This window comes from Macrobrachium nipponense, chromosome 5 (genome assembly GCF_015104395.2).
Source record: "Macrobrachium nipponense isolate FS-2020 chromosome 5, ASM1510439v2, whole genome shotgun sequence".
Lineage (NCBI taxonomy): Eukaryota > Metazoa > Arthropoda > Malacostraca > Decapoda > Palaemonidae > Macrobrachium > Macrobrachium nipponense.
In genome coordinates, this window is record NC_061107.1 from 62,564,233 (window position 1) to 62,587,730 (window position 23,498).

At 42.6% G+C, this 23,498-nt stretch overlaps 1 protein-coding gene across 1 annotated transcript in view; it reads left to right on the plus strand.

Annotated features, from left to right (window-relative positions):
- Positions 1–23,498, plus strand: part of LOC135215380 (josephin-1-like) — a 315,685-nt gene that overhangs the window by 180,658 nt on the left and 111,529 nt on the right. Inside the window, exon 4 of the mRNA XM_064249959.1 lies at positions 2,690–2,870. Coding sequence (XP_064106029.1) covers positions 2,690–2,870 — 181 coding nt within the window. The remainder of the gene's footprint in view (positions 1–2,689; positions 2,871–23,498) is intronic.

Here is a 23,498-nt window from a genome sequence, read left to right on the forward strand (position 1 = left end):
AAGCGGTGCTCATTCGTTCTATACGATTTTGTTTATTAACGTAAATTCATTAGTGATTTCGTTGTAGTATACTTTATTGTATTGTGTGAGAACTTTACTACATACGTATACGTACTACATAACATGATTACGTACAGTATATACGTAGTCATGGGTCCCAAGAAAGTTGAAATTCACAGAAAGAAGAGGATGCTTTCTTTGGAGATGAAGATGGAGATAATTAAAAAGTATGAAGCTGGTATGCGATTGAGTGTGATCGCCAAGGAATACGGCCGAAATCGTCGACAATAGGCACCATCCGTTAAGCATAAGGATGTCATCAAAGCAGCTACACCTTCCAAGGGTGTGACTATTTTGTCCAGCAAGAGGAGCCACGTGCACAATGAAATGGAAAGGCTTCTTTTTGTCTGGATAAAAGACAAAAGAAATCGCTGGCGATACGATAACGGAGACGGCAATCTGCCACAAGGCCAGTGCTATTTTCGGTGATTTGATTGCCCAGGCCGAAGACGACGGAGGAGAAGGGACCTCAACGCTAACCCCAGAGTTCAAGGCTTCTCATGGGTGGTTCGAAAAATTCCATAAACAGACTGGTATCCATTCAGTGGTGCGGCATGGGGAGTCTGCCAGCTCGGACACGAAAGTGGCTGAAGCCTTTATTAAGACATTCGACAAGATGACTATCAACGAAGGCTACAGTTCTCAGCAAGTCTTCAACTGTGATGAGACTGGCCTTTTTTGGAAAAAAATGCCTCGTCGGACGTACATCACGCAGGAAGAGAAGAAGCTACCCGGGCATAAGCCTATGAAAGACAGGCTTACGCTTGCACTTTGTTCAAACGCCATTGGGGATTGCAAGGCGAAGCCCCTACTTGTGTATCATTTGGAGACTCCTCGAGCCTTCAAAGCCCACAAAGTGCTTAAGGAGAAGCTTCCAGTGATGTGGAGGGCTAATGCGAAAGCCTGGGTAACAAGACTTTTGTTCATCGAGTGGGTAAGTCTGTGTTTCAGCCCGACTGTGAAGAAATTCTTGGAAGAGAAGCGCCTCCCTCTGAAATGTCTGCTGGTGTTGGACAATGCCCCTGCTCACCCTCCTGGCCTCGAGGAAGATATTGTAGCGGAATATTCATTTATCAAGGTTCTTTATCTTCCGCCTAACACCACCCCTTTCCTCCAGCCCATGGACCAGCAAGTGTTATCGAACTTCAAGAAGCTGTATACGAAACATCTTTTCAAGAGATGTTTCGACATCACCGATGATACCACAAACCTCACCTTGCGTGAATTTTGGAAGGAGCATTTCGATATCGTAATATGCATCCGACTCATCGAGCAAGATTGGCGGGAGGTTTCGAGGCGAACCTTGAATTCTTTGTGGAGGAAACTCTGGCCTAATGCCGTATCCGCCCGAGATTTTGAGGGATTCGACGTGGGCGAAGCTGGTGCTGCAGATTCAGGAACAGTTGATGATCCTGAAACTGTTTTGCAACCAGATCTTGACGAGATCGTTGCACTCGGCAAGTCCATGTGGCTGGTCGTCGATGAGGACGACATCAATGACCTTCTTGAGGAGCACCAAGAGGAGCTTACGACGGATGACCTGAAGGAGTTGGAGGCCATGCAACATAACGTCGTTCAAAAGGAGTTCTCTAGCAGCGGCGAGGAGGAGGATGAGGACTCTATGACAACGGCAGAAATTAAGGATGCTCTAGCTGCTTTTCATAAGGTGCAATCATTCGTAGAAAAGAGGCACCCTGAAAAGCCTTACACAGGTCGTATGCTTGCACAGTTCGATGACGTTTACCCGAGTCGTTTCAGGAACATTGTCAAAAGCAGGCAGAAGCAATCTTCCTTGGATAGTTATTTTTTAAAGAGGCCTTTAGTAGGAGTAAGCAAAAAGGAAGAACCAAGTGATACTACTACAAAAAAAAAACAGATAGTTGAAAGTGGTGAGGAAGTTGAAATTTTGAAAAAAAAAAGTAAAAATAAAAAAAATAAAAAAAAATATATAATTTTAAGTTTTTTGAAAAGTTAAGTGTTACAGTTGTGTTAATGTGTTTCGTAAAGTTTAGTTTATGTTTTCCTGACTTTTTTTGTGTGTTTCATAAAGTTAAGTGTACGTATCTGCTGTTTGTCCTCCTCTGTCGCCACTTTCAGAGATAGCCTCATTCGGAAGGTAAGCTTCCACATTTTACTACATATGTACGTATGTACGTACAGTATTTCTTGTATACCATGTACACTAATACACTATTTACAGGTAATATGTAGTACATATTAGCAGTACGTATTAAGTTAGGTATTGAATGGTCCAGATTGTTGTAGTATTTCATTGTTAATAGGTTAATTTAGCTTTATTATGAAATTTACTGGGGTGGGTTGTTTTTGGAGGGCTTGGAACGGATTACAAAAAGCTCATGATATGAAGGCCGCCTCGGAACGGATTAATTTCGTATCTCGAGGTACCACTGTATTATAAAACTGGCTTTATGGCTTTTCAAGTTTAATGAATGGTTAGAGTACACTTATAGGAACCTTGTTAGTTGTAAAAGGCAACATGTTAAGCCCATCAGCTTCGGAGTTATTAATTTTAGTGTCACCACATACTGTATGTTGCTAAAAGCTTCCTATTTTGGTAATTTACATGACATGCAGACTTGCTCCTGACATTAAGCATCTGTATTTTCAGAGATCCCCATGTCATTGCTTTGGAGAAAGTTGTGGGTTTTATTTTGAATGTACCATCTGAATATCGTCTTGGGCCTGTCCAACTTCCTTTGAGACGTAAACATTGGATTGCCATTCGAAATATCAGGGGAGTGTATTACAATCTGGATTCTAAGCTTGAGGCTCCAGAAATCATAGGAAAGGTAAGAATTCTATCGTTATTCACTGGCATGGGAATGATTTTCATATTTTTAGATTTGACACAGCAGTAGTATGAAAATTATGTTAATGCAAATAAAAGTACAGGCAGTCCCTGGTTATCAGCGGGGGTTCCATATTTGGTGGGTTGCTGATAAGTGAAAACTGCCATTAAACAAAACTCTGCGATATATGGAACTTATGGGGCTGAGCTTCGGTTAATGGCATCAATAACCGGTTAATGGCACCGCTGTTAGGTATACCAAACAAAAAGTTCTTTCAGCTTTCCTCTGAAGATGGAAAATGAAACCCACACTTGTTTACTTGTAAATATGTACACAGTATTTTACTTAACAATCGAGCACTTTCAGACCCTATCTGTGGCCCTTTCTCAAGAGATGTGGAGGTTGTCAGACTGGGTTAAGGTCCAGTAGTCTTCTGGAACTTCTTATTGTTGAGCTGCTATTTATGTGATGGCTGTCTTGGTTTCCATTCTCTTGAGAGTTGTTGATCCTCTCCAGTTGTTCTGATATCCTAAGCAGATGGTCAGTGGGATTAGCTCCTGTGGTAAGTGAGTGGTCACCATCAGTCTGTTGGGCAGAAAACCTAATCTCCATCCTCAACACATGCCCATACCATCTCAATTGTGACTCTCTTATCACCTCTGCAAACTTTATCCCTCCAGCAGCGATATTCCCATGATCCATCTCAGCATTCTCATTTCTGTTCTCTCAAGCTTTACTTTCTCTTTTCTTCGTGACCCCATGCTTCCACTCCATACATTAACACTGGTCTTATCACTGTGTTACAGGTCTTGACTTTTAGCTTGACTGGCATTTTCTTCTTTCTTGTATTACAATTCTGTCTCTATCTTCCCTACTGCTTAGCAGAACCTCTGCTTTATTCACATTCACCTTTATGCCACACCTCTCTAAAGACTCCTGCCACTCTCCAACCCTTCTCTGTAGGTCCTCCTCATTTTCAGCTGTAATTACCAGATCATCAGCATGCAGCAACTCCCACAGCTCTTCATTCCTGATCTCTTCACTTAACACATCCATAACCAGCACAAGCAAAAATGGGCTCAATGCTGACCCCTGGTACTTCAAAGATTTCTGTTTCCCCAGCTGCTGTTATTACTTTTGTGCTAATTCTTTTATATATCATCTTGACTGCCTAACCATCTTTTTTGGGACTTTCCTTTCCCTCAAACATCAAAAAATTACTTCTCTTGGGATTCCTTTTGTATATAAGCCTACTGTTTTTAAAATCCATCCTATGGTCCTTTTCCCAATAATGCCTATCTATAGCACTCCCCTGGGAGTTAAGCTGTACAGTGGACCCCCCATATTCGTGTTCTCCAGATTCGTGGACTCACGCATTCGTGGGTTTCTCTCTGGAACATTTCCCCCCATTATTCGCAGATGTTCGCCTATTCGCGGTATTTTCTATGAGAAATATCCACAAATTCCTTTTTTTTTCATCAATTTCATCATAAAATGCACTTTTTGAAATAAAATTATTAAAGACCAATAAAAATTTTTAGTGTTTTTTCTTGAGTTTTAACTATTCGCTGGGGGGTCTGGTATGCATCCCCTGTGAATATGGGACCACTGTACTACTGCCCTTCTGTGTTCTTGGATCCTAGTCCTTATTCCCCTACCTGTTTCCCCTACATATTTGTCGCCACAATTGTTGCAATTAATTATGTATACCCCCCACATCATCTGCATTACTGTCTTCTCCAATTTATTTTTACATCTTGTGTTTTTTACGGTGTTATCAAAGGTATGTTTATGTATTTTCTTTCATTTTTGAAGTAGTAATTTGTTTAATTATAGGCAAAAAATGGGGGGCAACTATTTTCTTGTTTTCTTTATTCCAAGTATACTCTACATTTCCTCTGTAAAAAATCCTCCTAGCTTTGTTGAATACCGTATTTCTGAACCATTCCAGGTATGTTAATGCATCAAAGCTTTTATGAATGTAATTTATTTCTCTATATATCTATCAGCAGCTGAGTAAGTTATCTTAGTTTTACCAGACCACTGAACTAATTAACAGCTCTCCTAGGGCTGGCCCGAAGGATTAGATATTTTTACGTGGCTAGGAACCAATTGGTCCCCTAGCAATGAGACCTACAGGTTATTGTGGTATCCAAACCACATTCTACTTAGAACTGAATTTCTATCAACAGAAATAAATTCCTCTGCTTCTGTGTTGCCTGAGCCGAGAATCGAACTTTGGAACACCAGATTGGTAGCCAAGCATGAAAACCACTCGTCCAATGAGGAACTAGCAGTAGAGTAAACTTTGATACAAATTGTAATATGGTCAACATTAAAAATAAGTTTAAGGGATTATTCAGTAATTCTGTTTGGATAAAATTTAGCAATATGAATAATATAAACAATATCTCAAGTAGGTTATTGACTAGGGATGGAACAACAGCACTGGGGCTAGGATTAAATTTCTGTTTATGGACTACAAATAATATCAACATAGAATTCAATAACATGATTAACTATCTTAATGTTGAACAGCACAATGATTTAGCTTCTTTTCTCAGAGGAGTGATGATAGGGAGTATTGAAAACAAACTTGGAGATACCTTTACTTTGCCAAGGAGATTTAGTATTGCTCTGTAAGGATTGAAAAGATACAGAGGTATTAGAATTGTGAAAGCTGACAAAGGGGGTAGCATTGTTATCATGAATACTTCAGAATATAGGGTTAAAATGTACAGGCTACTGGTGATGAAACTACTTAAGCTAAAATAGAGAAGGCTCCTACAATCCTACAAAAGCTTAAGAATACCTTCAATCAGAATGTGAAGAAAATAATCAGTAAACTAGGTACAGTAGTACCTCAGGATACGAAATTAATCCGTTCCGAAGCGGCCTTCGTAAACTGATTTTTTTCGTATCTTGAACCACATTTTACATGTAAATTGCCTAATTCGTTCCAGGCCCTACAAAAACACACCAGTAAATTTTATAATAAAGCTAAATTGACCAATAAACAATGAAATAAAACAATTTGGACCATTCAATACCTAACCTAACTGTGATTACCTGTAAATAAAGTTTATTTCTGGGCTCAGCCTGTGTCGCTTCGTGAAATGTCCGCTTAGCACACATTTCTAAGGTAAATATTACTAACATTACCAGAGAAAAAACTAAAATGGAATGTCAGAGTATTTTGACTCTCTCACCTTATATAAAAAGGTGTCGGTATGGTTTCTGGGGCGAGTGAAACCACTACCACGGGTCTCTTACCATTTAGATCCATCCTTCTACAAAATCCCCCTACTAGAGAGGGCCGACACACGGCCTACACCAGCAACTACTATTACTAGCGCTCCCGACGCCATCACGAGCGCCTCTAGCGGTCATCCTTTCCATTAGCACCATCTTGCACACACGTGTCTTTTTCTTGCTGTGTTTTTGTGCTCGCTTTTTTGGGATTAACACCCACCATGGAACTTCAAGCCATCGCCGCAGCTAAGTTAAGTACTGCTAAAGTGTTTCATCTAATTTTAGCCAGCCAGGGTCCGTTTAACCGTTTTTATTTAGGTTTTTAACGGCGCCCTCCTCGGCATGGCTACAGAGTCGTTCCAGGCGGCTCGCTCCACATTTTCCCTTATTTCATGCTTCTTCAGTCCCCCATACCGAGGTAGCTTGAACCTAGCAGTATATATTCACATTTTATGTGTTGTGCAAGATTTATCTAGGGCTCTATTTGGTTTTTACTTACACGGGGTTCTAGTTCGATTGAGCATATAGCCTACATCACCCTTAGCTCAGTGTTCATGCATGCATGTTCCTTTGTTTAGGTTTGTTAGGCATTCTTAGGACATCTGTCCTTTCTTTTAGTCCTGCCACCATGGCCGCCGCCCTCTGTATCTACGTATCGGCAGAGGCCAGCTCCCGAGTTGCTCGACGCCCTCCCTTCTGGGACGGTTAGCTTAGCTTCTCCAGGACGTTGCTTTCTCTCTATCTGCTTATTTATCTTCTCTCCCCGTGTTATTTTAGGCTTTGTACGCATGCTCAAGACGGTTAGAGGTAGCCTAGGCTATCTCAGACCGCCTGGCCTGTCTTACCGCGTGGCCCTGCCACGTTCACGGCGAGCCAGGCGATCGCCATGAGCCACCCGGCTACTGTCCCCACGCTTCCTCCCCCCCCCCCCCCCCAGGGGGGAGAGTACCGCTGCTCAGTTAGAGTACCTCGCTCACGTTACCATAGCAACCATCCGAGCTCCCTCCCTTCTTCCCCCTCCCCAGGGGGGGGATACGGGAGTTAGCGGGAGACCTTCCGAGGCTGTCTCAGCTCCTACCTCTCTCACCCCTCGGTTCCAGGGGGGGGTCCCTTGTGCGTTCAGGCTCGGCTGGCCACCCGGCTCGACCGCGCTCGGATCTCCTCGGGTTCCGTTCAGCTCTCTCTCTCACCCCGAGTCACCACCCTTCCCCACCACGCGGACGGCAGGTTCCGCTGACTCCGCCAGTCATTAGGGATGGTGACTGAGAGAAGCTCCACCGCATGCACCTCTTTTATATTGCCTTGGTTTAAGTATTATTTATTTGTTGTTTTGTTTCACTAAGCCGACGGATCTCCCGCTCACCACCCGGGTTATCCGCCGGCCTGCGAGTTTTTTGTTACGGCGGAGCTATGCTCCTCCGATTAGTCTTTATTAGTCTCCTCATGCTCCTCCCCGCTGTCCTCGTACTCCTCGCTCTGGCGTATAGGCAGGTAACTAGTTCGGTGAAGCTCCTTATTCCATTAACACCGGAATCGTACTGAAACTAGTATACCAGCTATATCGGACACCCACCACTTACCAGGAGAGCAAGAAGAGGCTAACCCCTATGTGATTTACTCCGGTATCCTCCGGTGTTACAATATATCACTTTCTGGACTAGATCCAGTTGATCCAGTTATTCAGTGTCGGTACTCATGTATCTATTCACTTACAGGTCACCCATTGCCAGGAATCGGGATGCAATGCCGTCCTACAGGACCCCTGTGGGCACGAGGTCTGCCGGACTCATGCCATCTGCGCTATCCGCTACGGGGACATAGCGGTCTGGCACCACGAGAGTTGCACAATCTGCTATGATCTTGTAGATCAGTTTACCTCCGGTGTAAGTATACTCCGGAGAGCGGATGCTGTATAATTTGGCCTATATGTATACAGTCCTAATAAGTGATATATAATTTGATATAAGCATATAATTTTTAGTTCCCTAGCTTAGTGTTTATACTAACCTTCTCTTACAGGCTGCTCAAGCCGTCAGGGACGCCGCGTCAACCACCTTAAAAGCCTGGGTTGGCGGATTTGGGAGGAATGTTACCAAGGGGCAGCCCTACATCCTCGACAAGAAGATGGCTGCCCTGATCTTCCCCGGCGGGAAGACAACCTCCTACGTCGACCCGGCAGCGGCGGCCCCATATATCGCCACCATCCAACAATCAGGTGGCCCAAGCCTTGGCAGACCCGGGGAACTCTGAAATCGTCGAAGATGTGGCGACTCTCAATCTGGACCGAGAGCCCATGGCGGTAGGTGAAGCAGAAAGTTTGTTAGATGAGGCAGGTTTGTTGGGGGCTCAAGGGCTTCCCTTGGGTCCTTCTGGATCGACTTCTCCTATCCCTTCTTCCTCTTCCTTTCAAGGATTTTCAGAGAGTGAACTGTCGGTTAGACCGAAGTCCACTCAAGCTATCATTAAGGTTAAGGGAAAGCGAGAACCCAAGGCCCTTGAGAAGACGCTGCCTAAGAAGTCAGCGCCTTCTACCTCTCATAAGTCTCTGGCTCACCATCCCGGAGCAGAGAAGATGAAATCATCATCCTCTCACTCTAAAGGGTCCAGAGGCAAATCCTCGAGGGACAAAGCTCAGCTCCCATCTAACCCTGAGCCTTCGACTTCCACGGGGACTCGACGTAAGACTCCCGGCGTAATCAAGGAACCTAGTCCCTTTGATACCGATGCCTTCACTGTAAATATCATGCAGCAAATGGGAAGCTGTGTTGGAAACTTAGTCCAAGACAAGTTTCAAGAGATGCTGTCTCACATCTCAACTTCCTTCGAGGAGTCAGGCCAGTCGATCCGAAACATTTCGGAAAGGCTGGCCAACCAGGAGAACCCGTTGGCAGTTCTCCCACAGCCCGGCACAGCGGCTCAAGCCATGCCAGACTACAACACCCTCCCTCCTTATACGGCGAGCAATCCTTGGAGGATCTCGTCCTATGCCCCCTTACAGGATGGGATGCTAACGTTGGCGGACTGTGGTACTCGAAGGCTTGAGGACTTCGAGTTCCACCCAGCTGGTTTGCAACCCCCCTTCATTGGTTACGCCCGCCTTTCGGAGGCAGCGATGAGGAGGGAGGATAAGATCCCCAAAGAGACCGTGACTTTTGGTCGTGATCAAGCTCAACGAGATTGGCTGAGGAACCTAGAGGAGTGGGAGTGCATCAACACCAAGATGTAAGCCTTCAAGAGCGCCTTTACCATTTTTGTGGTGGATGGAGAGACCCCTATCCTGTTCACCACAAAGGTGGCGGAGTTAACTCTTCAGGCCGCGATGAGGGATGAACTGATGCCTCAACTCCGGGAAACAGAGCCCACGTCTCTCCTCCTCCCAGGTACCGATGACCTTTGGTCAGATCTTCCAGCCACTTTTACAGTAGGGAAGTTGAAGCCAGATTGTGCTATGACACAATTTAGCGAAAGGCTCCCCAGTCTCCCAGACAATCTCATACAAGCAGAGTTCGACGCTAGAACCAGGTTGGGGAGATCCCTCAATACCCTGGTTATGACAGAGGTTTCGGCCTTGACATATGGTAACGAACCTCTGTTTAAGCTAATAGCCAAGTCACATCTCCATACGGTACAATGTGACTTGTGCGTCTTCGCGGTGGCAAGACGTAATTGTTGAAAACACGTCCTGCAAGAAGCTACCATCTGCCACAAACCCAACAAGTTGCTGGTGGCTTCGATCTGGGGGGCTGACCTCTTCCCAGAGTCGATAGTTAACTCTGTCCAACATGAAGCAACAAGACTCAACCAGAGTCTTAAGGTTCGTTGGGGCCTTTCAAGCAAAAGGAAGCCAGACCCGACTTCCTCAGCTAGAAAGACTAAAAAGCCGAGGAAATTCCAGCCTTTCCAGGCTACCCAACAACAGTAGGTAGTGCAGGCAGTGCCAGTCTCACAGGTGGCACAGCCCTCCACTTCAAAGGCTCAGACTCAACAGCAGTTCCTACTATTAACTCCTCAGGGACAAGCTTCCACCTCTTTTGTGGTTTCCCCGGCCTTCAACCCAGTGTTCGAAGGTGGCGGAAGAGCAACCAGCCGAGGGAAACACCTACAAGGAGGACGTGGGTCATGACCTGCCCCGAGTCAGTGAGAACCCTCAGGTAGGAGGGAGGCTGTTCCTTTATCATCACAGATGGGGATTCAGCAATTGGGCACAGAGCATTGTGTCCAAAGGACTAGGGTGGAGCTGGACCAAAGGTCCCCCTCCATCCAAGACCTTCTATCAACAACCGACATCGGAATTGATGGAGTATGCCCAAGAACTCCTTCAGAAAGGAGTAGAGTGGTCCCCCCGTATTCGCGGGGGATGGGTACCAGACCCCCCCGTGAATAGTTAGAATCCGCGAATGTTTGGAACCCCTATGAAAATGCTAAAAACAGCCTATTTTGTTAGTTAAAACTCAAGAAAAACCCACTAAAAATTTTCATACTTGGTTTTTTAATAGTTTTATCACCAAAAGTGCATTTTATGATGAAATTCATCAAAAAAACCAGGAATTTGTGGATATTTATCATAGAAAAATACCGTGAATGCGCGAATTTTCCGCGAATAATGCAGGGAAACGTTCCCCAGAGAAATCCGCGAATGTGTGAGTCCGCGAATCTGGAGAACGCGAATACGGGGGGTCCACTGTAGTGTCAAAAGTCAGGCATTTAAAGTTTCAAGGTCGCTTGTTCAGCGTGCCAAAGAAAGGCTCAACCAAACGAAGAATAATCTTAGACTTGTCCCGTCTAAACTTATTCATTCGTTGTGACAAGTTCAAAATGCTGACTATCTCGCAGGTGCGGACCTTACTTCCCCGTGGGGCCGTCACCACCTCTATCGATCTTACAGACGCATACTATCATATCCCAGTGGCAAGACACTTCCACCCGTACCTAGGTTTCAGGCTAGGGAACCAGGCATTCTCCTTCAAGGTAATGCCCTTCGGGTTGAACGTGGCCCCCAGGATATTTACGAAGGTGGCAGAGACAGTAGTTCAACAACTAAGGTCCCAGGGGATAATGGTAGTTGCGTATCTGGACGATTGGCTCGTTTGGGCAACAAGCATTGAAGAGTGCCACAAAGCAACGGTCAAAGTAATAGTTTCTGGAACATCTGGGGTTCCAGATAAACAAGACCAAGTCCAGGCTAACACCGGACTCTCGCTTTCAGTGGCTCGGCATTCAGTGGGATCTAAACTCCCACACTCTATCAATTCTGGCGTCCAAGAGGAAAGAAATAGCCAAAGCAACCAAGCAATTTCTCAAGTGCAAACAGACATCAAGGAGAAGCCAGGAAAGAATCCTAGGCTCTCTTCAATTTATCTCGGTAACAGACGTTCTACTGAAGGCAAAAATAAAAGACATAAACCGTGTCTGGTGCTCGAGAGCAAACAAGTCCCGGGACAAATTGTCAGCCATCCCGGCGATACTTCGCAAACGACTCAGCCCCTGGGCGGAGGCCAAGAATTTATCAAAGTCAATTCCTCTCCAGTTCCCCCCTCTGGCATTAGTTATCCACACGGATGCTTCACTAAGCGGCTGGGGAGGATACTCTCAATACAAAAAGTACAAGGGACTTGGTCCCTCCAATTCCGTCAGCTTCACATCAATGTGTTGGAGGCTATGGCGGTATTCCTCACTCTGAAGAGACTTCTGCCAGCCAAGGGATATCACATCAAGCTGGTATTAGACAGCGCAGTAGTAGTACACTGCATCAACAGAGGAGGCTCCAAATCAAGCCATGTGAACCATGTCATGATAGCCATATTTTCTCTGGCAGCCAAGCACAAATGGCACCTGTCCTCCACTCACCTAGCGGGAGTGAAGAATGTGATAGCAGACGCCTTGTCTCGCTCAGTCCCTCTCGAGTCGGAGTGGTCTCTGGACAGGCGCTCGTTTCTGTGGATCTGCCAGAAGGTTCCAGGACTCCAGGTGGATCTTTTCGCCACAGAGTCGAACCACAAGCTTCCCTGCTATGTGGCTCCCAACCTGGACCCTCTGGCTTATGCCACGGACGCCATGGCATAGATTGGAATCAGTGGAAGAAAGTATACATCTTTCCTCCAGTGAATCTTCTTCTGAAAGTTTTGAACAAACTCAGGACTTTCAAGGGACAAGTTGCCCTAGTAGCCCCCAATTGGCCCAAGAGCAACTGGTTCCCACTCCTACTGGAATTGGGTCTCCGGCCTCAACGGATTCCCAATCCCAGGCATATCCTCAAGTAGTGGCAAATGAAAAACTGTGTTCGCTTCCTCAGGAATTCTCAAAACCCTAACTTTATGGACTTCATGAAGTTCGCGGCTAAAAGGGATGCAGATATCGATCCTCAAAACATCCTATTCCTAGAATCGGATAAAAGAGAATCGACCCTTCGTCAGTATGACTCAGCCGTTAAGAAACTAGCCAAATTTTTTAGGGGAACCGAATCTCAAACCATGACTACCAACCTGGCTATTTCCTTCTTCAGGTCTTTATTTGAAAAAGGTTTAGCAGCCAGTACTATTACTACCACTAAGTCTGCTCTAAAGAAAATATTCCAGTACGGCTTTAAAATAGATCTAACAGACTCTTATTTTTCTTCTATTCCTAGAGCTTGTGCTAGGCTCAGACCAACAGAGAGACCTAGCTCAGTGTCATGGTTCTTAAATGATGTTCTCAAACTGGCCTCAAATACTGATAACAACTCATGCAGTTACTTACCCCTCCTAAGGAAAACTTTATTTCATTTAAGTCTAGCCTCAGGAGCCAGGGTATCTGAACTGTCGGCTCTGTCTAGAGACTCGGGTCATATAGAATTTTTCCCATCAGGAGAAGTTCTTCTCTCTCTAGATCGTCAATTTTTAGCCAAAAACGAGGACCCTTCAATGAGATGGGCCCCTTGGAAGGTCCTCCCTCTTCCTCAAGACCCCTCTTTATGTCCAGTCACGGCCTTATGAGCATATCTGTCCAGGATAACCATGAGTTCCTCTGGCCCTTTATTTATGAGAGAGAAAGGTGGCACTATTTCTTTAAAAGGTATTAGGCAATAGCACCTCGATCAACTATTTCCAACATATGAATTTTGATGATCTAAAAAAGTATACAGGCTGGAAATCGCCAACAGTATTCAAACGCCACTACCTTAAATCCTTAGAAGCTCTTAAATTTCCAGCAGTGGCAGCAGGAAACACAGTTTCTCCTGACACTGCCTAAGTAGTTTAGTAATAGATCCAGATCTCCTTTCTACCTGCCTCACTGACATTCTTCCTGTGATCCTGCCACCAGGTACTCATCCCTTTTTTAGCCTTAGCTGCCAAAAAGGGCACTTATTGTGATGTTTTCCTTATTTTTTTGCTAGGACTACTCACACCTGTATATAACCTATTGTATTGTATAGTTTTAAGGTTATTATAAGTTGGCATAATTAATTTTAAGTATGTATTATAATCTTTGTAGTAATAAGTTCTAGATTATAGTACTTTAATGGCAATTGTTTTTTCTTTATTCCCTTACTCATTTTATATCTTATTTCAAGCTTGTGGCCATTTCTCTGGTACTATTTCACGAAGCGACACCGGCTGAGCCCAGAAAAGGGATTTTGTTGAAGGAAAAATCTATTTCTGGGCAAGGGCCCGTGTCGCCCAGTGAAATCCCACCCTTCTTACACCCACCCTTGGGCCCAAGCTTGACTCCTAACTCCAAGGGTGACCGCTAGAGGCGCTCGTGATGGCATTGGGAGTGCTAGTAGTAGTAGTTGCTGGTGTAGGCTGTGTCGGCCCTCTCTAGTAGGGGGATTTTGTAGAAGGATGGATCTAAATGGTAAGAGACCCGTGGTAGTGGTTTCACTCGCCCCAGAAACCATACCGACACCTTTTTATATAAGGTGAGCGAGTCAGAATACTCTGACATTCCATTTTAGTTTTTTCTCTGGTAATGTTAGTAATATTTACCTTAGAAATGTGTGCTAAGCGGACATTTCACTGGGCGACACGGGCCCTTGCCCAGAAATAGATTTTTCCTTCGTCAAAATCCCTTTAGTGTACAGGGTACAAGAAATACTGTACGTACATATGTAGTAAAATGTGGAACCTTACCTTTCGAGTGAGGCGATGTCTGAAAGTGGCGACAGAGGAGGACAAACGGCAGAAAATATGAACACTTAACTTTGCAAAACACATAAAAAAATGGCAGAAAGCATTAACACTTAACTTTACAAAAAACTTTCAATTTCTTTTTTTTTTGTCATTTTTTTATTTTTACTTTTTTTTTTTTTTTTTTCACCACTGAATGGCTGCCAGTCCGTTTACGGAATTTATCAAACCACCCCCGAGAAGCCTTGAAGTCTGGGGTTGCCGTCGATGTCCCTTCTCCTCGTCGTCTTCGGCCTGGGCAATCAGATCAGCGGAAGTAGCGCTGGCCTTCTGGCAGATTGCCGTCTTAGTTATGGTATTGCCAGCGATTTCTTTGTCCTCAATCCATAGAAGCAGCCTCTCCATCTCATCATGCAAGTGGCTCCTCTTGTTGGACAAAATAGTCTCGCCCTTGGAAGGTGTAGCTGCTTTGATAGCTTCCTTCTGCTTAAGAATGGTCCCTATCGTCGACGGATTTCAGCCTTATTCCTTAGCAATCACACTCAACCGCATGCCAGCTTCATACTTTTTAATGATCTCCATCTTTGTCTCCATAGAAAGCATTCTCTTCTTTCCGTGAACTTCAGCAACTTTCTTGGGACCCATGACTATACATAATTAAGTTATGTACTAATTAAGTTCTCACACAATACGATAAAGTACGAAGCGAAATCATTAACACGAATTTACGTTGACAAACGAAATAGTTTATGTGAACAAACAAATTCCGCGTGCGTATGATAACGATGCTGCTACGGAGTAGCTGAATGATGCCTTTACGTAGAGCACGATGGGGTTGATGCTGACCAATAGGAGAACAAGATCTTTCGGCAGTGACTAGCATCAGGAACCAATGAGAGAGCGGGAGGATGGTGGTGAGTCTACTCAGTTGGCGGCGCACGAGTTTGAAAATTGTTCTTGGGGGTCTGGTCAAATCTTGGGACTACAGTAACACCCTTTTGTAACCTGAATTATTTTTGTATGCAGAGGCAAAGAAATCTTCGTATTTGATTTCGTAACTTGAATTTTTCGTAAGTTGGGACTTAAGTATTCGAGGTTCCACTGTAATTGGGAAGGAAATGCTATGTAGTAAATTAATCTCAAGTAAATTACCCGAACTTGCATACCCAAAATACACAAGGATGGCTGCCCGCTACTCTTTATTGTTTCTAGTAGGAAATCTCATAATAAAAACTTAACTGTGTGGTTAGCTGGAGAACTAGGAATATATTTAGGTATACAGTATTATTAAAATCACATATTAAACATTCAGTAGATCTCGTGGAGAAAGTTATGGACAAGATATAGGACCTCAGTGGTGTGGTTGGTATGGTCTTTGCGTGCCACCTCGGTGGCCGCAATTTCAATTCTTGGGCATTCCACAGAGGGGTCAGAGATGTGTGTATTTCTGGTGATAGAAGTTCACTCCCGACGTGGTTCAGAATTCACGTAAAGCCGTAGGTTCCGTTGCTGAATAACCACATGGTTACTTTTGATGTAGCAGCTTTATTCACCAATGTCCCATTAGATAAAGTATTAGAATTTCTTCAGACTAAACATAATGAGGGCATTTTCAATTCAAACAGAAATAGCCATCTTCTTTGAATTGATTAAATTGTGTGTTAGCAATACTTATTTCATGATTGAGGGACAAGTATTCAAACAGAAATACGGAGTGGCTATGGGGGTCTTCATTATCACACGCTTACATTTATATGGAATATTTTGAGACCAATCTAGTTCCTAATATTCATGTCCATAACTTAAAATTGAAAGGTTGGTGGTGTTATGTGGATGATATTTTTGCCATTCTGCAAGGTGACGAAAGTGAAATAGAGATTTATCTAGACAAACTCAATAGGCTTGATAACAACATCCAATTCACTGTAGAGAAAAGTAACAATAATAAACTGCCTTTTTTAGACATACAGATAGAAAGGAAAGAAACAGGATATGAATTCAGCACATATGGAAAGCCCACACACATAAACTCATATATGTATTCATTTCTTCTCTTTTCACAGTCATGATATAAAAATAGGTGTTCTAGCATGTTTATTTCTTAGGGCAATGAGAACATGTGACCCTTGCAAGATAGATAAAGAAATAATTACATTGATAAAAGCTTTGATGCATTAGCATACCCGGAATTGTTCAGAAAAAGGGCACTCAACAAAGCTAGGAGGATTTTTTACAGGAGAAATGTAGAGTACATGGAATAAAGAAAACAAGAAAATAGTTGCCCTCTCTTTTATGCCTAAAATGAAACTAATTACTTCAAAAATGAAAGAAAGTAAATATAAATTTGTGTATACCCTTGGCAATATCGTAAAAAACAAAGCATGTAAAAATAAACTGGAAGAAGACAGTAATGCGGCTGTAAGGGGTTATACATAATTAATTACAGCAATTGTGGTGACAAATATGTGAGGGAAACAGGCAGGGGAATAAGGACTAGAATTCAAGAACACAGAAGAACAGTACAGCTTAACTCTCAGGGGAGTGCTATAGCTAGTATTTTAATATACATTTAAATACTAACAAAAAACGTCAATAATGCATCAGTGAAAATCATAGGAATCGAGCCCAAATGGTATGGGGGACCGAATGGGACAAGAAACAAGGTAACACGAGGGAGCGAGCCAAGTATGGCAGCGCGGGGACGGCGCCACATGGGACGCCGTCTAATAAAAACCTAAATAATTTGGTTAAATGTGCCAAGGTCAGCCCCTAAATAGTGTCAACCATTAATAGCAGTACTTAACTTGGATGCAGCAACAGCTTGACGTTCCATGACGGTGGTGAAAGAATTCCAGCGAGAAAACACAACACAGAGAAGAAAAACACGTGTGGTGTGAGTCGTGCTATCAAAAGGAATGACGTCAGAGGCGCTAGCCGTAACGGTAGCGAGTAGTGGGCCTTAGATCAGCTCCTCTGTAGATGAGGGATATTGAAGGAGGATGAATCTAAATGGCAAAGGACCTTTGGTAGTGGTTTCACTCGCCCCAGAAACCATACCGACACCTTAAATAAGGTGAGCGAGCCAGAATACTCTGGCATTTCCATATTAGCTTTTTTCTATGGTACCATAGCAATATTTATACCTTAGAAATGTGTGCTAAAGGGACATTTCACTGGGCAACACAGGTCCTTGCCCAGAAATAGATTTTTCCTTCGTCAAAATCCCTTTTTTATTTTTATTTTTTAAAGATAAGGTTTTTAAGTTTCATTCACATTAGCTTATCATCACAGTCATTTACATTTCGTTAATCATCAAGCTATATTTATTTCATTCCATTACGGTGCTGAATGACCATAATAGTTCCCAATGCTTGGGCTTGTCCCTAAATTTCATAATCCATCCATCCAACTCACACAATATCAAAACAGATAAGGAATAAAACTTGTAACAAATTCTTTACATATTTGTTGAAAAATATTTACGTAAATTTACTGAGAATGAAGATTCAGTAACTTTATTTGTATATTTACAACTGACATACTATTATAAAAGACAAGAACAAAAGCAAACGGCAACCCCTTGGTATATTTATTAGCAAAATTACAAAAAGACGTCATGTGAGACAAAGACACAGTACATTCTCCCTTCAAGTCAGAAGCAGAACTGAAGTCCTGAGACGCATAAAAGTTGCCATTAATGAATTTATGGGTTATAGAAGTATTGGCACCTCTTTCCTGCCAGTTTCTTTTGAAATTGATGGAACTTAATATTGTTTATCTACAAGATCAATCCATCCACCACCCCAAACCTGTTATTACTACTCCCGAGGAGCAATCCGTCCATTAAGGGTTAAGATAAATGCTGTGTAAATATATACTTACAAGTAAACAAGTGATGGTCAGTAATTTTGTGGGTCTCTCTTCCCACATTTAGGTATGTTATGACGCCATAACTCTATTATCGACTCCTTATGGTGCCAATAACCAAAACTCGGCCTGTCATGGCACCATAAATCACCAATTTTATGACACTAGACAAGCACCATAAAACCTGATCGCCATTAATTAACCAAGTCTGCCGATTGTCACTAGATTTTTGTGTTATCAGTCCTTTTTGGAAGTTAGATTTAGCATTATTTTTCTCAGACTGTGACTTACTCTTGGAGTTTTAGCTCCATCTAATAGATTACTATGTGTATGTGGTAAATAACTGGTCCAGAATAAGGCCATACTACTTACTATAAGAACACTGTAGTTGTAGATAAAACTTGTATGATGGCACCTCAGCTTAATAGACAGTGATGTGTTCTATCCTCCTTATACGTAACACAATTGGTTATGCAGTGAAGATTTACACATAGCCTACACAATACTTTGGAGCTAACTTGCATAGCTTATAGTGTACTGCAGTTCCATTTGTTCTTCTGCTAACACTAGGGAAATTGTTATCTAGTTCTACCATTTATTATGTGTAGGATATACAGTAAGCCAATTCCAGAAGCTAGATATTGTAGGAGTAATCATTGTGTGAATGGGTTGACTTTGACTAAGCACACAATATTTGAAGATGCTTGTTCCAGTGTGAAATAGGTAAGACACACACCTCTGGCCTTACTGTACCCTACCCTTCTTATCAGCTTAGTATGGCCCTCTCCCTGATACTTGCATTGTCTCTCTCAAGATTAGTAGATTATATAGATTTTCATGCTGACTCGGTATCTTTGCTGATGAGTACAAGCTTATTAGTACAGGCAGTCCCTGGGTTATGATGTTCCAAGTTTATGACACTCTTCAAATATATTAGTTAAAAATTATTTCCTGGGTTACAACACATGTTCCAGATTTACCGTGACACGATGACACTGATCCAACGGAAGAAATATGTCTCCAAAATGGCAGGATGATTCAAATGTGGAGGTTTTTTTGATGGAAAACTCAATAAAAATGCAGGTTATGCCTTTTTCAAGACACCCAAGAATTAAAATTAAGGGTTGTTTACGATTTTCTATGATATTTTGGGTTACGACGATTTTGGAATGGAACCGTCATTGTAAATTGGAGACTGCCGGTATACTGCTTTTTACAGAGATGGGTCTATCTGTAGACTGCAGCAACTACAGGCCAATTTCTATTCTTGTGCTCTCCAAAGTTTCAGAAAAAACTTATTTTTAAGCAATTACAGGCAGTCCCTGGGTTACGACGGGGTTTCTGTTCTTGAGACGCGTTGTAAGCCGAAAATCATTGCAATCTGGAACATCGTCAAAAATCTTAAGAAAACCTTACTTTTAATGCTTTGGCTGCATTAAAAACTATGTAAACTGCATTCTTATTGCATTTTTCATAAAAAAAACCCTTAAAATATCTATTATTTTACATTTTTGGAGTCATATTTCTTCTGCCATATCAGCGTTGTAGGCGTCATAACCCTGGAACGTGTTGTAAACCTGGAAATAATTTCTGATAAATATAATTGAAAAGTGTTGTAACCTCGGAACGTAGTAAGCCGAACCCGTCGTAAGCCGGGGGACTGCCTGTATACAAGAATGTAGAGTTCAAAGGATTTTTAGCTAATAGTCAGTAGGCATATAGAAAGCTTTCTTGGTTGGTCCAGTATTATATTTTGTGTATACAAGTTATCTGGTTGTTGCCTGGAAAACAAGATAGTTCAGTATGCTGATGATGCAACGCTTGTAGGTGTAGTAAAGTCTCCACTTATGAGAAATGAAACTGTCCTTAGTCCCAATCATGACATGGAGCAGATTAGTGAATGGTGTAGTCGGTTGGGTCTGTGGCTGAACTCCGGTAAGATGAAACTACTATCGATTAGTAAATCTTGTATTGATTTTCTACCCTATCCTTCCCCTCAAGTGGATGACTACAGTGGACCCCCTGTATTCGTGCAGGTTAGGTACCACAAATCCACAATACTAGGAACAACGTAGCAAAGCCTTACAGCAGCTTGTTCTTATTTTCCAGTTACATCACTGGATTCCAGTAATGTTACACAACCACTGGAACGAATTTGTAGCCCTCGAGCAGGATGAGTCTTGTCCTTTGTTTGTTTAATTCATATTATCATTAAGCCGGATATTTGTATTTTCCAGGAATAGTTCTTGAATGTAACACCATTCAATTAGGCCCAATACTTTTGCTTATTATGTTTTACTTACCAAGCTTATGCTATGAGCAAGTCATTGGTTAATAATTGCCGTAAGTAATCATGATTTAACATCATTCCTTTAGGCCAGACTTTTGTGTTTAGATTTTGTTTACCGACCATAGGCCATTAGCAAGACACTGTTAAATTTACCTTAAAATAATTCTCAAATGTTATTCCATTCTTATATCTTATAACCTTTGCATTTATTATTTACTTACCGGGATTAGGCTACGTGCAAGTCGCTGGTTAACAATTACCTTTTAAAGTAATTCATGAAGATTGCATCATTCCCGTAGGTTATACCTTGCGTATGGGATTTTGTTTACCAACCATAGTGTGGAGGTTGAAAGTAGTAAGGAGAAAATGGTGTTAAATGTTTGACTACAGGGACTTTGGGAGAGAAGGCTTACATGGCCTTGACGTACCTGGGCATTTTCCTGGTGTCACTCAATTGTGAACATTTTGCATCTTAGCTAATAGCCTACAGATTGCTTGGCGGACTAGAGCACAGGCCACTTGAGTCAATTAGCAGGCCATGTAATCGGTTACTGATTGCGATTACTTTCATTCCTGATAATTCTTATAATGATTTCTTTTTGAGTAATCGGTTATTCGTAAATATTCTTGTATATTAGAGTCAAATTTGCTTTGAGACTTTAATATGAAAACTCTTGGTGATATAAATATATATATATATTTTTTAGAAGGTTACATTATTTAAAGATACATAGATCTGAATACAAGAAATGCTATTTCATATACGTATTTGTAAATGATATTTGTTTTATTCATTTATGACTATTTGGAGAAAAAAAGCAGTGTTTTTACATTACTAGAGTCCGATTGGCTTTGATACTTTAATGTGAAAACAACTTGTTGATATGAAAATATTAATTATTATTTTTAATATTGTGGAGTTATGCATACATTGTGGGGTTATGCATACATTTAGATTATTTTTAAATGCATGTCTGAGTTTATGAAATCCTAATGTATTCATACATTATGAATGTTTCAGGCCTAGTTGCCAGAATGCCTTATAGTGATATATAAAGTTTGTAGTTAGTAATCAATTTTTTTTTATTATTTTCATCAAAGTAATCAGTAACTGAGATTACCAGAGGTGCTGGCATTTTGCCTCTCACCTACCGACGCCCTTCGCCTCCCAAACTTAACGCTAATTCTCTCCTATTACTCCTCCTATCTTCGTCATTGGCTCCCTCGCCTGGCTCCATCACTTCCCTCCCATGCTATTGCCAGCATTTTATTTCAATTATCATGAATTTACCAATGTAACAGTGAAGTGTTGTGTAGTGGAAGAGGTGGTTACTTGTCCCTCGATTCTCCTAGACAAAATTCACTGTCCTGTTCCCTCACCTGGGAGAAGACATACCTAAGGTCCAAGGGAAGTTGGCGATTACATACAGGTAGTCGCTACCTCAGTCGAACCTCTTGGTCCCAGGTATTGACAGACAGCTGCTCGAAAGGCGTCTTTCTGGATGTGTCAGGGGAGGTGATGGTCTGTTCCCTCAGATCTAGACTTGAAGTCACTGTCCTAATCCTCTTCACCGAGGAGAAGACATACTGGTAGTCGAAGGGAGTCCGAGGGGGTTGCTCCCGCTAGTTGTCCCCTCGGTCGAAGCTGTAGCTTTTCCCAGGTATGGGCAGACAGCCATTGAAAAGGAATCTTGATGGATGTGTAGTGAGGAGGGATTTTTTTCCCCTTGGTTGAACCTGTCTTGAGTGTACAGGTTTTGACCGAGTGCTGCTGGAAAGGTGTATTAGTGACAGTGTACAGTTTACGTCCTATTCCAGTGGTTCGTCACCTAATAGATCTCGTCAATGCCGTGATTCTTTGGTCTTTCGACCTCTGAAGAGGTGTTTTGTAGTTGATGAAGCCTCACACAGTTGCAGTCCTGCTTGTCTGACTACCCATAGTTGATGTTTGACTCGTGACTCAGCTGATTCGACTCACAATCAGTTTGACTTGCGACTCAGCTGATCCGACTCTCATTCAATTTTCAACTCGAGACTGTGTTGATTCAACTCACAGTCAATGTTCGACTCACAACTCGGCTGATCTGACACTCGGTCGATTTTTGACTCAAGACTTGGCTGATTCGACTCACAGAAATGTTTGACTTGTGACTGCGCTGATCCAACTCTGTCGATTTTCGACTCACAACTCAGCTGATTCAACTGAAGGGGGTCCGATGGGAGTTTTTTTCTCCTCTGTTGAACTGGTCATGCCTTTTTTTTTCTTTTTTTGGGGGGCTGAATGCTGCTGGAAAGGCATCTAGTGACTGGTGCTCAGTAGTCATTGAATTAAAGAAAGGTTACTTATTTTACTTAATTAGTGCTAATATTGGACGCCCTGTGCCAGTGCCTAGATGTTGGAAGCATTAAAGCGACCTTTTGCTTCTGATAGCCAGTCCTCTTCCAGGCATTCGCAGCCAGGTGTTGTTGACTCGCTCACCTTAATGCTCTTACAGGTGGAGATACTGACTTGTCGTCCTCAGAAGAAGAAGTGGATTAGAACTCTGCTCCTGCGTTGGTATATGTGAGCTTTCCCAATAATTTTATCCTAGACTCATCAGAATAGTACCGATTCTCATGATGCTCACCAGGTATTGGCGCCTAGCCGGTCAAATCTCTCTAGTATCTGGCGCTTCCTATTGGATGCCCAACGACACAATCTCCTCATTCATCTTCGTTGACACTAGGTGATCTTTCGTTAGCCACCACTTGAACAGGATGTCACAAGAGTCAAGGAAGAGGTTCTTTATGTAGTCCTCATCGTGAAGTTTTGATCATGAAGACAAATGCGTGGTGAGAAGTGGCGAGTTCTCTCCATCTTTTGACATAGTCAAACCAATTGTAGGAAGAGAATGCTCGGTTTGGTGGGTGAAAACCTCTGCTCCTCCTTCAGGAAGCGTCTTTTTCACTTAGGCAAATACGTTTTCCTAAGTCTTTGGATTGCTATCGTCACCGCAAGTTGATGATCGCGTGTCCCGTCGCCCGCTCCTGCTAGTTCCGAGAAGAGCAGACAAGAACAGTCATCCTAAATAAGAGGAAGTCTACGAATTACTCTCCTAAGAGTTTGGATGCAAG